This window comes from Sarcophilus harrisii, chromosome 1, assembly GCF_902635505.1.
Source record: "Sarcophilus harrisii chromosome 1, mSarHar1.11, whole genome shotgun sequence".
Lineage (NCBI taxonomy): Eukaryota > Metazoa > Chordata > Mammalia > Dasyuromorphia > Dasyuridae > Sarcophilus > Sarcophilus harrisii.
In genome coordinates, this window is record NC_045426.1 from 233125341 (window position 1) to 233139993 (window position 14653).

At 36.0% G+C, this 14653-nt stretch overlaps 1 protein-coding gene across 5 annotated transcripts in view; it reads right to left on the reverse strand.

Moving 5' to 3' along the window:
* Nucleotides 1-14653, reverse strand: part of TOM1L2 (target of myb1 like 2 membrane trafficking protein) — a 181669-nt gene that overhangs the window by 60869 nt on the left and 106147 nt on the right. For all 5 annotated transcript variants that reach the window (XM_031938502.1, XM_031938484.1, XM_031938490.1 and 2 more), the window contains one exon: nucleotides 11126-11242. In XM_031938502.1, the coding sequence (XP_031794362.1) occupies nucleotides 11126-11242 (117 nt within the window). The remainder of the gene's footprint in view (nucleotides 1-11125; nucleotides 11243-14653) is intronic.

Here is a 14653-nt window from a genome sequence, read left to right on the forward strand (position 1 = left end):
TCTTGTAAATAAAAAGCTATAATAAAAAAAAAAGAAAGTCCTTTATTTTGCTAAATATACAACCTTTGAAGAATTAAATTCAGTTTTGTTTGGTCAATTATTCTTGTTTATAATATCTCAGCTCTTTTGTCTTCTGGAATATTATATCCCAATCCTTCCACTCCTTTAATGTGGTAGCTCCTAAATCTTGTGTGCTCCTGAATGTGGTATCACAGTATTTGAATGGTTTCTTTATGGCTCCTTAAAGTATTTTCTCTTTCACAAGGGAGCTTTGCAATTTGGCGATAATATTTCTAGGAATTTTCATTTTGGGATCTCTTTCAAGTGGTGATGAGTGGATTCCTTCAATTTCTATGTTAGTCTCTGGTTCATGGATATCTAGGCAGTTTTTCTTGACAACTTCTTGACATATGGTATTCTAAACTCTTTCTTTGATCTTGGTTTTGGAATTATCTCTTCTTGATCTATTTTCCGGGTTGGTTGTTTTTTTCTATGAGATATTGTGTGTTTTCTTTTATTTCTCTTTCTTTTGACATCCTTTTATTGTTTCTTGATGTTCCATGAAGTCATTAGCTTCCACTTGCCAAATTCTAATTTTCAAGGAATTATTTTCCTCACTGAGTTTTTGTACCTCTTTTTCCATTTGGTCAGTTACGTTTTTAAGGTGTGATTTTCTTCAGTATTTTTTTTTTGTGTGTGTGTGTGTGTGTGTGTGTGTGTGCCTTTTTTAAAAAAACGTTATGAATTGTCTTTTTATAATTTTCTTCCTTTTCTTTCATTTCTTTGCTTAATTTTTCCTCTACTACTCTCCTGACTTTGAAAATCCTTTTTGAGCTCTTCCAGGAATTCTTCTTGTACTTGTGTTCAATTCACTTTTTTCCCCCCCCTTTAAGGCTTTGCTTGTAGCTGGGTTTGATTTCATTGTCTTCTTCTGACTTTGTACCTTGATCTTCCTTGCCACCAGAACACCTTTTGATTTTCAGATTCTTATTCTCTCTCATATTCTCTCTTTCTCTTTCTGTTTCTTTCTCTCTCGTTACTGCTTGCTCATTTGCCCACCCTATTTCTTGATTTGGTACTTTATGTTAACAATGGGCTCTCTTTCCAGGGCTGAGGGTGAAGAAGCATTATCTAAAGCCTCAGGCTTTTTAAAAATTGCTATTTTAAGTGTTGAAAGAATGATATAAATCCAGGTCCCCTTGACTCTAATGCCCATGTTCTTTTCACCAATATGTCTTTTCATTATAATAGTGCTATATTAATATTGACACTGGTACCAACCCAAATTTTGTTATTCTTTCTTAGTGTTATTTTATTTACTGTTGTAAATAACCATTGCTCTTTGACTTTATTTTTATTTTCACTTTTTCAGACTTGTGGTTAATTATGACATACAATTCTACTTCATAAATATATCATAGCTATCCAGCCATTTCCCAATCATTGGCAACATATTTTCACAAATAATGTTGCCATGAATATTTTTGCAAACCTAGGTCTTTTATGTTATCAGTAACCTTTCTGGGGATAGAATCCCTCTAGTGGGATTACACTGATAAATTGGTACATGTTCAGAGACAAGTGACTGGAATAATGAGGGAGGTAGAGATCACACCAAAAATGAAGTTCAGTGAAAGGAAACACCATTGTTGTGTTCAAAGAAGACTGAGGCAGCAGCAGGATAGAGCAGGAACTCACTGTCTGGCAGAGATGGAACAAGAACCTCTCTCTCTTAATTTTTAGGGTTTTTTTTTTTATTGTGGACTTAAGAATCATCAGACATTTCAATATGTTTCTCAAAAGAGAACAAAAAAGTATGTATATGAAACTAAGATCTTTTGATCAGTTTTTAAAAATGCATATTATCAATGTAATAATAAAACTCTCCTACTTAAATCCCTTTCAGACTTCTTTTATTTACTTCTGTATTTTTGTAATTGTTTTCACACAGTTCTAATCTGTGTCTTGGTAAGATCTCCAAATTTTATACATTCTTTAGTTATTTTGAATAGAACATCTCTAACTTTTTCTGTCATGTTTTACTGGTCATATTAGAAACACAATTGATTTATGTAGATTTAATTTACATCCTGAAAATTTTTTGATATTAAGTATTTCAAGTAGTCTTTTGTGGTGTGCATTCTCAAGATAAACCATCAGATCATCATGCCCAATACAGGGTTAATCTTTGTAAATCTGTGTATTTAAAAATATATTATCATTAGGTTAATCATCCTCATTATTGTTATTGTCATAGTATCTTAACCCAAACAGGAGATGCTCAATAAATACATACTCATTGTATGAAAAAAAAATTATTTTTTCTTTCTTTCCTCCATCTTTATCATTACCTAATTTATCCCTTCTAAGACATCCCTCAAACAGAAAACAAACAAACAAACAAACAAACAAAAACATACTGACATACAAAGGATATGAACAATTTTCAGATGAAGAAATTAAAGCCATTTCTAGTCATATGAAAAAATGTTCAAAATCACTATTTTATAAAAATGCAGGTAAGACAATTCTCAGGTCCTACCTCATACCTATCAGATTGGCTAAGATGACAGGAAAAGATAATGAGAATGTTGGAGGAGATGTGGAAAAACTGGGATACTGATATATTGTTGGTGGAGTTGTGAACTGACCCAACCATTTTGGAGAGCAATTTGGAACTATGCCCAAAGGGTTAGTTGTTGTCCTTTGTTCTCAAAGAGGATCAAAATGACATCACTATGTTAGATTCAACTTACAATGTGTCTGATTATGGCTGATCAGATCAATACAAGCTTAGAATAATGTTGTGTCACAGATTGGGCACAAATAATTCCTATGAACATTTGAGGTGAACTCTCTAGCTTTTCACATTTCTTCTGAGCTAATTCAATTTTGCTTTGCTCAAAGAGCACAGAACCTTTTCTAAGGAAGGCACGCCACACTGGGTTTGTCCTGTGCCAATGTCTCCTATGTCATACAATCAATTCTAAAGTTCTTAAGAGACTTTGAGAGTGTCCTTGTATCCTGATCACCAAAATGAAGGTCTGCAGAGATTCTGACCTCATTGTTATATGACTATGAAACCTGAACAGTATACCAGTGCCATTCTAGGAAATCAAATCACTTCCATTTGAATTGTTTCTGAAGATCACCTGATAGGATAAATTATCAGATATTGAGATCCCTTCTCGAACTAACCTGCCAAGCATTTCAACTCTATTGCTAATAGCACAACTCTGTTGAGCTGGCCACTGTTCAAACACCAAATGTATACTTGTCAAAAAGATTATTTTATGGAGATCTCACAGAGGGCAAGCACTCACAAGGTGGTTGGAAAGGCAATACAAAGGTCTGTATCCTAAAGAGAACACAAAAAAAGAGAAAGGGCCCACATGTGCAAAAATGTTTGTAGCAGCCTTTTTTGTAGTGGCAAGAAACTGTAAACTAAGTGGATGCTCATCAATTGGAGAATGGTTGAATAGGTTATGGCATATGATTGTTATGGAATATTACTGTTCTATGAGAAATGATGAGTAGGCTAAGTCAGAAAAGCCTGGAAAGACTTAGATGAACTGATGCTGAGTGAAATGAGGAGAACCAAGAGGACATTGTACACAGTAACAAGATTATAAGATGATCAACTGTGATGGATTTGGCTTTTCTCACCAATGCAGTGATTAAAGGCAATTCCATTAGACTTGGAATGGAAAATGCCATCTGCATCAAGAGAGAGAATTATGGATATTGGATAGTATTTTCATCTCTTTTGGGGGTTGGTTTATTTGTTTTCTTTCTTATGCTTTTTTTTCTCTTTTAGTCTTATTTTTCTTGTACAACATGACAAATATGGAAACAGGTTTAAAACAATATCACATTTAACCTATATCAGATTTTTTGCTGTCTTGAGAAAAGGGGAGGTAAGGAAAAAAATCTGGAACACAAAGTCTTACAAAAATGGATATTTAAAACTCTCTTTACATGTATTTGGAAAAATAAAATACTACTAAAAATTAAAAAAATCCTACATATTAGAAATTCTCATTTTTAGATGGAATTTCTTAAAAAGCATAAACAGATTCTTTCCTTTCTTTCTTCCCCTCTTCCTTCTTTTTTTCTTTCTCCCTCCTTCCTTCTTTCCCTCCCTCCTTCATTCATTTGTTCCTTTTTTCCTTCCTTCCTCCTTTTCTCCCTTCTTCCCTCCTTTCCTTTCTTTATTTCTTTCTTAGAACATAAATGTTTATTATTTAGTCCTAGGATTTTTCCCCCCATAGGATAGTTATAATGCTGTGTCATAAGGTTCCCCTCCCCCCTCCCTGAGGTAAATGGGGTTAAGTGACTTGCCCAGGGTCACAGAGCAACGAAGTGTTAACTGTCTGAGGTCACATTTGAACTCAGGTCCTCCTGACTTCAGGGCTAATGCTCTATCTATTGCACCTAACTGCCCCATCTTCTAAGTTTTAATCACTAAGAATGCTTCTAGATCCTAATAAAGCTATGCATACTTAACAGAGAGGGGTGTAGTAGAAAAGCAATGCATTAGAAGTCAGGAAATCTGAGTTCAAATCTTGTTACTGCCAGCAAGTTGCCATGTGACTAGGCAAAACTCTCAATTTCTCTAAGAATATTTCATTTGCCACATGGATACCATAATGCCCATCTTCTCTTCTTCACATCATCATGAAAATTAAATGAAAAAAAAAAAAGAAAATGAAATTAGCAGACATGAAAATATGTTGAAAAGAACAAATACTAAACATAGTCAATTCGATAGACATTAATTTAGCATCCACTATAACAAAGAAATGAACTAGGCACTGGGGATACAAAGGAAAAAAAAATTAACAGTATCTGTCCTCAAGGACTTCACATTTTATAGAGGAAGATAATATGGACAGATAAATAAATACACAGTAATTTCAGGAAAGAGAAAGCAGTAAGAGAGGGAAAAGTCAGGAAAAGTTTTACATAGATTACAAGGAACTAGCTAGCCTTCAAGGAAACAAGGGTTTTTAAGAGTATGAGGTGAAGAAAGGATGCATTGTAGACACTAGGGGACAGCCTGTACAAGGGCAAAAAGCTGAGAAAAACAGAGAGAGATTAAAAATCAGGGAATAACTACCTAGAAGGCCAGTTTGGCTAGAAGATAAATTGCATAAAGAAGAATACAAAATAGGTATGTAAGACAAGTAGAAGTCATGTTGTGTATGTACTTAAATACCAGGCTAATGAGTTAATATTTTATCTTAGAAGCAACAGAGTATTATTGATGAAAAAATGAGTACAGGAGGGGCATATATCATGTGAATACTGTTTTGGGACTACTAATGTGAAATGTGAATTAAGAAAGGGCAAGAGACTGAATACAATATTCCAAATGAGAGATGATAAGGGCCTGAACTAAGATAATGGTTGTGTGAACGGAGAGGAGACAAATGTGAGATATATTGTGAAGGTACAAGATTGAGCAAATGATTGGAATTGGGAGGGAGGACTATACAAGAAGAAGTGAAGAAGATGATTTTAAGGAGTCAATATACAAAGGAGTCAATATCATTGAGAATATAATACAAAGTGACCCAAAGTCTTAGTGAAGTTTGAAGCTACAGTTTTTGGGGATTTAAAACTATATTAAGACATTTGGTACCTCATGTAAAAAAGAAAAGAAAAGATTCATTCTAAGATGAATCTGGGAGACAACATATTACTTAATGAATAGGAGAGGGATTAACAATCTATCAAAAGAGACCTCTGAAGGTGTGGTTGAACAAGGAGGAGAACAAAGTAAAAAGCCAAGGGAAGAGATGATATGCAAGAGGAACTTTTGTCAATAGTGAGTCAAAAACATTTATGAAATGCTTAATGTGTTGGGCTCCATGCTAAGCACTGGGGATACAAAGAAGGGCAAAAGATGGTCTGAGACGGTCCCTACTCTCAAAGAGCTCCCAGTTTAATGGGGGAGAAAACATGCCAACAACTATGTATCAATTATTTTATGGTTGTTTAGTTGATCAGTAATGTCTCCTACAGAAGAAATTAGAAATAACAGAGGGAAAGACATTAGAATTAAGGGAATTAGGAAGAGCTTCCTGTAAAAAGTGGGGTTTTAGCTGGTACTTAAAATGCTCAGAGTCCAGAGATGGAGTTTCTTATTCAAAGAACAGCAAGGAAGTCAGTGTCACTAAGCGAAGATTATGTTGGGGATTGTAAGGTATAAGAAGACAGAAAGAAAGGAGGGGCAGCATGTTACAAAGGCTTTAAATGCCAAAAGGAAGATTTTTATATTTGATCATGGAGGTAACAGGGAGACACTGGAGTTTACTGAGCAGGGTGGGACTAGGGTGACATGATCAGGCTTTAGGAAGATGACTTTGACAGTTAAGTAAAGAATGGAATGAAGTGAGGGAAGACTTGTGTCATAAGGTGACCAAGCAGTGGGCTACTGTAATGGTTCAGACTTGAGATGATGAGGGCCTCCATCAGGGTAATGGCAGTGTCAGAGGAATAAAGGGAGAAGGTAAAATCAACAGACCTTGGCAACTAATTTCATATGAGGAAGGTGGGGGTTTGTAAGAGTTATTGAGGATTACTTTTGGGTTGTGAGCCTAGGAGACTGGGGGGAATACAGAAGTTAGAAGGAGAGGAAGATAATGAATAAGATAATAAATTTAGTTTGGAACAGGTTCAGTTTGAGATGTACCACAAATGCAGTTGGCAGATCTGAGATTGGAAGTCTGCAGAGAGCTTAGGGCTAGGCAAATAGATCTGAGAATCATCTCCATAGAAATAAAATAACTGGATCTACAGAAGCTGATGAGATCACCAACTGAAATAGCATAGAGGAAGAAAAGGCAGCTCAGGACAGAGTAGTTAGGAGATTCTTGCTGATCTTTGAAAAAACAGTTTCAATAGAACAAGACTGAAAGCTAGATCACAAGGGGTTAAGAAGTAATTGAGCAATGAAGAAATCTAGGCACCAGGTAAAGACAACTATCAGGAGTCTGTCTATGAAAGGCAAAACAAAAATTAGGATTAAGACAAGTTGACATTATTGTTAATAGTAGTAATAGTGAAAATTGGACAGCTAGGGTCCAAGTGGATAATGTGCTGGGCCTAGAATCATGAAGACTTAAATTCAAATTTGGTCTCAGACATTTACTAGCTGTATGATCCTGGGCAAGTCACTTAAGCCTGTTTGACTCAGTTTCTACACCTATAAAATGATGTGGAAAAGGAAATGGCAAACCATTCCAGTATCTTTGCCAAGAAAATCTTAAATGGGGTCACAAAAAGTTGGACGCCATAGAAACCAATGAAAAACAATAAAAATAGTGATAATGATAAAGCAGGTCCTATCCTTTATAAAAGCTCCTTGATTCAACTGAATAAATTAGCTTTGTTATTCAGTGAATTCCAATGTTAACATTTCAGATAATCTCTCTTCTGGTTTATTCTTCCCCCTTCTTCAGCAATTTGTACCCAAATCAGGAATATCTTTTTTGGCATGAACATTTGGGCTGGTGACAAATGTGTTTATTTTCATTGCCTGGGCCAACATTTTGAGCTCTGAATAAATTCCACCTGGAGGAATCTAATTGCACCAGCAGCTTGAGGAAGGGAATCCATAGGGTATGATTTTGATCCCACTCTTTCAAACCAGATTATGACATTTTCATGACTGGAAGGCCAACTATACTCTTCTGTTCAGCTTAGACTTGGCTGTGAAGGGAGACTTAAAAACTTGTTTATATTTCACTGAGAGGGAGTGCAGGAAGAATGTTAGGAACAATTGAAGAGTGAGGATACAAATAAGCCACCCAGAAGAGTCCCGTCTGTTTCACACAGAACTAACTTTTGCATTTCCTCTGCTGAAAGGATAACCACCCACTGTTACTCAGAATAGCTGCTTCTCTGTCTGATTTATATGGAATTGACCAGGCCTCATGAAACCAGAGCTGGAACAGAATGTTAAAAAATGAAAAACGTCACAGGAAGCAATCTTTTTTTGAAAACCATTAAATCAGTGCAAGGAGAGTATATCCAAGGAGAGTATATCCGGTTGGGCTTGGTAGTGGATGTAAGATATGTGTGCGCATGTGTGCACGCCCCTCCCCCATCTTCCCACAAACACTCTTATATAGGTTCAGTAAAATTTAAAGGAAATCCAACTCAACCCAGGCTGCCAATGACTGTATCATTCACTGGAAAAAAAAAATCTCCCATTTGTCAATAAGAATGACTTGATTAAGAAAACAAGTAGTTTTGAGAAGTGTGCTTGATTTCTGAACTCTAATCCCAGTGTTTTTTAATAGAAATGTCTGAAGAACTTCACTTGATGGCCTCTGGGACACAGACTGGCAGATTTTCCACTATGAAACAGGCCTGGTCTCCCTGAAAGGGTCATTTGAGAAAGGACCAGGATCTTGGGAGGCCTTTTTAAGTCCATTTCCCCCCAGAGAAAGCTGGGGAAAAAGTTGTTTCCTCTTTCTTGGATATAATGGGAGAAATCTGAAATGAGGTGTGGATTCTTACATAAGGGAGCTCTACTGAAAAGGCTATCTGGGAAAAGACTAAGCTCATCTTTGGAAAGGAACTCTATCTGGTAAGAGACTTTGGCATAGGCAATAATCACTTGGCCAGAAATGTCTTAAGTTAAGAACTGAAGCTATAATAAATTAGTCCTCTGTGTGTTTGGAAAAAATAGCAGCAGCCACAGTCAAGATGCGAGGCTCTCACACTATTTCGTCAGCTGTTTTCATCCTTTCTTCTTTCTCACTGCCATTTGTTTAAGCAGGGGTCCTCAAAATTTTTAAATAGGGGGCCAGTTCACTGTCCCTCAGACTTGGAGGGTCGGACTATAGTAAAAACAAAAACTTTGTTTTGTGGGACTTTAAATAAAGAAACTTCATAGCCCTGGGTGAGGGGGATAATCGTCCTCAGCTGCCGCATCTGGCCCACGGCTGTAGTTTGAGGACCCCTGGTTTAAAGTGACTACCCTTCAAAGAAAATCAGACATTTTCTTTTTATAAAAAGAATTGCATTTATATAGTGCTTTGAGGTTTGCAAAGCAAATAATGGTTCACTTTATCCTTACCACAATCCTGGGAGGTAGATGCTATTATTATTCTCTTTTTATGGATGAGTAAACTGAGGCAAAATGAGGCAAAAAGTCAATGACCTTTGCCAAGGTCACATAGTTAGAAAGCATCTGAAAGTGGATTTGAATTCTGGTCTTCCTGAGTCCATGTTTAACACTCTATTCACTGTGTCACCGAGCTGATCTATTTTCTCTTGTGTATTCCTAACATATCATTAACAAGATACTATCCTGAGTGTGAACAACGAAAGAGACTAAGGTTAGACTTTTCCCCAATAATTTTTGGACCCTTCTAACTCAATTATTACAGATCTGATTCTGGCTGTTCTAGAACACATAATGCAGTATAACAAATAACATGAAAACTCCTAATTACCAGATTTCCAAGGAGATTTTCTCTGGCACAGACCTCTCTCCTCCCCATTTCATAGTATTTTATCTTTTCCAATTACATACACAATATTCAATATTCACTTTTGTAAGATATGGGGTTCCAATTTTTTTCCTCTTCTCTCCCTAAGGCAGCAAGCAATCTGATATAGGTTATATGTGAATAATCATTTTAAATATTTTCCATTATTAGTCATGTTGTGAAAGAAAAATCAAACCAAAAGGGAAAAACCACAAGCAAGAAAAAACAAAAATAAAAGGTGAAAAGAGCATGCTTTGATTCACATTTAGTTTCCATGGCTCTTGTTCTGGAGCTTTCCACCCAAAGTCTTTTGGTATTGTTTTAGATCACTGTATTGTTGAGAAGAGCTAATTTTTTCATAGCCTATCACATAGTCTTGCTGTTACCGTGCACAATGTTGTACTGGTTTTGTTTACTTCACTCAGCATCAGATCATGTATGTCTTTCAAGGTTTTTTTGGAGTCAGCCTGCTTTCCCTTCCCTTCCCTCCCTTCCCTCCCCTCCCCTCCTTTCCCCTCCCTCCCTCCTTCCTTCCTTCCTTCCTTCCTTCCTTCCTTCCTTCCTTCCTTCTTCAACTTTTTTTTAAATTAAAACTTTTTATTTTCTTTCTTTTTTTATCATAGCTTTTTATTTACAAAACACATGCATGAGTAATTTTTCAACACTGACCCTTGCAAAACCTTCTGTTCCAACTTTTTCCCTCCTTCCTCCCACCTCCTCCCCTAGATGGCAGGTAGTCTAATACATGTTAACTATGTTAAAGCATATGTTAAATCCAATATATGTATACATATTTATACAGTTATCTTGCTGCACAAGAAAAATCGGATCTAGAAAGAAAGGAAAAAAACCTAAGAAGGAAAACAAAACTGCAAAAGCTTTTTATTTTCAAAACATATGCATAGATAATTTTCAACCTTCACTTTTGCAAAACCTTGTGTTCCAAATTTTTCCCCTCCCTTCCTTCCACCTCTCCCTTAGATAATAAGTAATCCAATATATGTTAAACATGTGCAATTCTTCTATACATATTTCTACAATTATCATGCTGCCCAAGGAAAACCAGATCAAAAAGGAAAAAAAATGAGAAAGAAAACAAAATACAAGTAAACAACAATAAAAAGAGTGAAAATGCTATGTTGTGATCCATACTCAGTCACCACAGTCCTCTCTCTGACTGCAGATGGCTCTCTTCATCACAAAACCATTTGAACTGATCTGAATCATCTCATTGTTGAATAGAGCCATGTCTATCAGAATTGATCATCACATAATCTTACTATTGCCATGTACAACATTCTCTTGGTTTTATTCACTTCACTTAGCATCAACTCTGTACATAATAAGCAAGACTCTAGGGAATAAGTTTAGCTCTGTTTGAGAAAACCAGAAACCCAAGTCAAACTAAATAAAATTCAAGCCCATTTAAGAGCTTTCACTAAACCCCACAACTGCAATCCTTGAGATTGTAGTCTATGAGAAGATAAGTTTTTAGTCAGCATTCCAATTGAATTTTCAATTCAATTCAATTCTTATTAAAGGCTTACTGTACACTTGGCACAGCACAGATGTGCCTATGCCAGAATTTAAAGAGTCTCTTTGAAGAATGAGTCTCTTACCTGTAGCAGCTCAAGGTCGGAAGAGTCTTCTTGACCAGGAACCATTTCTGTTAACATCTCAGACATGACTTTTGTGTTTCCTCGGACAACATCAAGCTCACTCCTCAGCCTGGCAATCTGTTATAAGCCAAAGGCAAGGGTGAAGAAGAGGTGATAAATTAGCAGTTATATTAAAATAATTGGTTTTTCTCAATACCTTTAAAATATTACATTTGTTTCTGAATATTCCTTCCCTTCGTACCTACCAGTGAGCCTTTCCTTGGAATAAAGATTAAAAAAGAAATAGGAAAAAAAATGAACTCAACAAAACCAACACATCAATTATATACGACAATACATGCAAAATTCCATATTCACAGTCTCAAAACCTCTATAAGGAAGGGAATTTTTTTTCTCAATACTTTTTAGGAATAAGCTTGGACATTATAATTATACAGTGTTTGGTTTTACTTTATTGTTCTTTCCATTGACACTGTTGTAGTCACTATAAGTAGTGACTTCTGTGAGCAGAAGCTCTTTTGCTCTATTTTTTTTTTCTCTTCTGGAATTCATGTTTGCAAGAAGAGATGGCACCTTTGGCAGTTTAGTGAGACCCAAGGGTGTCACAAATGAGGCAGGGCTATCTCAGAAGAGATTTATCAAACAGCATTTAAAATTCTTATTTACATGTAGTACTGCATTAGGGACACACAATACAAACTTCTAAAAGGGAAGAACCAAGAAGGCATTTATTTGGTAAAATAATTTCCTTACAGGGAAAGAGAGGAATGGGGGTGAGGAGAGGGTATGAAGAGAAAAAGAAGAAGAAAAAAACAGAGAAAGAAAGCAAGGAAAAGGGAGGGGATAAGAAGGGTGAGGAAAAGGAAATGAAAAAAGGGATAGAGAGAGAAAGGAGGAAGAAAAAGGAAAAAAGAGAGAGGGGAAAAGGGAGAGAAAAGGAAAAAGAGAAAGGGAAAGAGGGAGGAAGAGAAAGAGAAGGAAAAAAGGCTAGAACAGTATTAATATTCTAGCTCTGGAAACTATTTGGTAGAAAGAAATCCTTGGAATTTGCCTCAAAAGTTAAAAGAAATATCTTAACTTTTCCTGGTGCCAAAACCAGTTTTGCTGCTAAATTTTCCTCTTCTGTTTTCTGTAACAATTCAAAGTCTTAGTCCTCTAATGATCCAGCCAATCTCCTCTGACCTCTCTCCAAAATCTTTCTGACATATGTGAAGGCCATAGAAGGCTTTCATAATTCCACAATTTGAAACATGAAGGAGCTTGCTTAGGTATTCATCATAAAAAAAAAAAGATTAATTATTTAAAGAAGAAAAATGCTGAAGGGCATTTCCCTGCCACAAATTGCTTAGGTAGAAAGCCAAATAATTCATAATATGAATAGTAAGTACTCAGTAGAAAATTTAGGACTCAAGTTATACAAAGAAAACAAAGATTGCCTTCAACTTGTATTAGTTGACTGATAGGTGACACCACATAATAAGTTATTATGGGACACCATAATAAGCCAAGCTATCATTCATTCCCAAAGTAATGTCAGGTATCCCTGACCAAAAAAATCAATGTGAATTCCAGGAGTACAGGTAGAAATGATTAAAATACGAGAAAGTTAAAAAAAAAATGGTATGTTAGATAGCATGTTATGTCTGGAGAACAAGATGTAAACTAGTACAGCTGGAATACAGATTGCATAGAAATATGTAAATAAAGTGGGAAAAGATATATATTATTAGATTTTTTGAAGCATTCTGAAAATCAGGAAAGGGAACGGGGAGCCAGTAAAGATTTTAAAATAGAGGAACAGATCTATGCAAACATAACATTAGTCTGGCAGCAGTATCAAGGACAGAGCAGGAAGACCTGTAAGAACTCATGTGGTAATGATGACCTGGATGAGAGTAATTAAGAGTGAGAAAAAAAAAGAGGAGAGACATATTAAAGACATTTTATTGAGATGCAATGAAAAAGACTTGGTAACTAATTGTTTATGGGAAGGGATTAAAAAAAAATAACTTCAAGGATTCAAACCCTAGAAGAGTCCAGGTATTAGCAATCGAAATGGTAACATCTACAGAGTGAGCAAGTTCAGGGGGAAGAATAATGAGTTTAATTTTAACATGATGAATTTGAAGAATTGGTAGGACATCCAAATAGTGATAATTTGGAGGCATGGAGCTCATTGGAATATGAGTCCAGAGCTCAAAAGAGAAGTCAAAAGTTAGAGATGTAGATATGGGATTCATCCTTATACATTTGTATAGAAAGGTGATAGCGGAAGTAGTGCTGGTGAGAGAGACTGCAGGGGAAAAGATATTCTGAGAAAAGACTGGTACAGGCAGGTCTAATGGAAAGAAATGCCTATCATGAGGAGGCTCTTTGAAGGGCTAGTGAAGGAGTGGCTGGAGAAGAAAGAAGAGAGCTAACAATGATTGGTGGCGCCCCCGAGGCCAAAAGAGAAGGTGGTGAGAGGAGTGAAAATATATATGCAGTGACAGAGGTCAAGGAAAAAAGTGTGAATAAAGGACACTGAATTTGGCAGCTAGGAGGTTATTAATGACTTATGAAAGAACCATTCTGGTAGAGTGGCAAAAACAGGAGGCAGATTTGTTAGAAGCTAAAGAATGGATAAAGATGCCTTTTCCCAAAGAGCTTGGCTGTTGAAAGGATGAAATGGATCAGAAAAGGCCTAAACAACCTTAAAGGGTTAAGGAGGAGTTTTTTTTTTTTTTTATATAGGACCGGGGAGACAAAAACAGATTTGTAAGCAGAAGAAACCAGTGGCAAGGGAGGGAATAAATATGAATAAGAGAGAGGAGATGGAGGAAAGCTCTGGAGAAGCTAGGAGGGAATGAGATAAATGAAACTGACAGAAGAATTATCCTGTTTGATCAGAAAGAAGGGAAAAAAAAAGTAGAGCAATGAGAAAAGGAGCTGAAGGACCCTGAAATGATCTTGCAATGGACAGGTTCTTAATGTAAGAGAGTAGGAAGATGGCAATGGCTATAAATGTGGACATGAGAAAGAAAGGAGAAAAGAGAAGGAATAGTAATGCTGAAAGGGAAAAAGAGAGATAGTCAATAAAGAGAAGGATGCCTGATAAGTGGCAGCCAGAAAATAGCTAAGGTCATGCAATAGAAATCTGTAGTGGGTGAAGTAAACTGAGTTTGGTAAATTTATTCTTTAAGGCCTAGTAACCCTGGAATAAGTACAAAGAAGTATGATGATGCAGGTTACTATGGGTGAAGACTCAAAGGCTGTGAATGGTTAAAGTTAAAAAAAAAACAAGCAATTCTAGCTTGTGAAACATTAAATAACTAAATTCATATTATACCTTAAAGTTTTCAAAATAGTTTACAAATATTATTCCATTTAAACCTCAAAACAAACCTCTGAGATTAGATATTACAGATATAACATCTATTTTTCAAATAAGAACACCAACACTCAGAAAAGTTAAGTAGTTTGTTTATGGTCAACTAAGTGCTCAAAGTGGGATTAGAACACAAGCCTTCCAAGGCCTGTACTCCATTT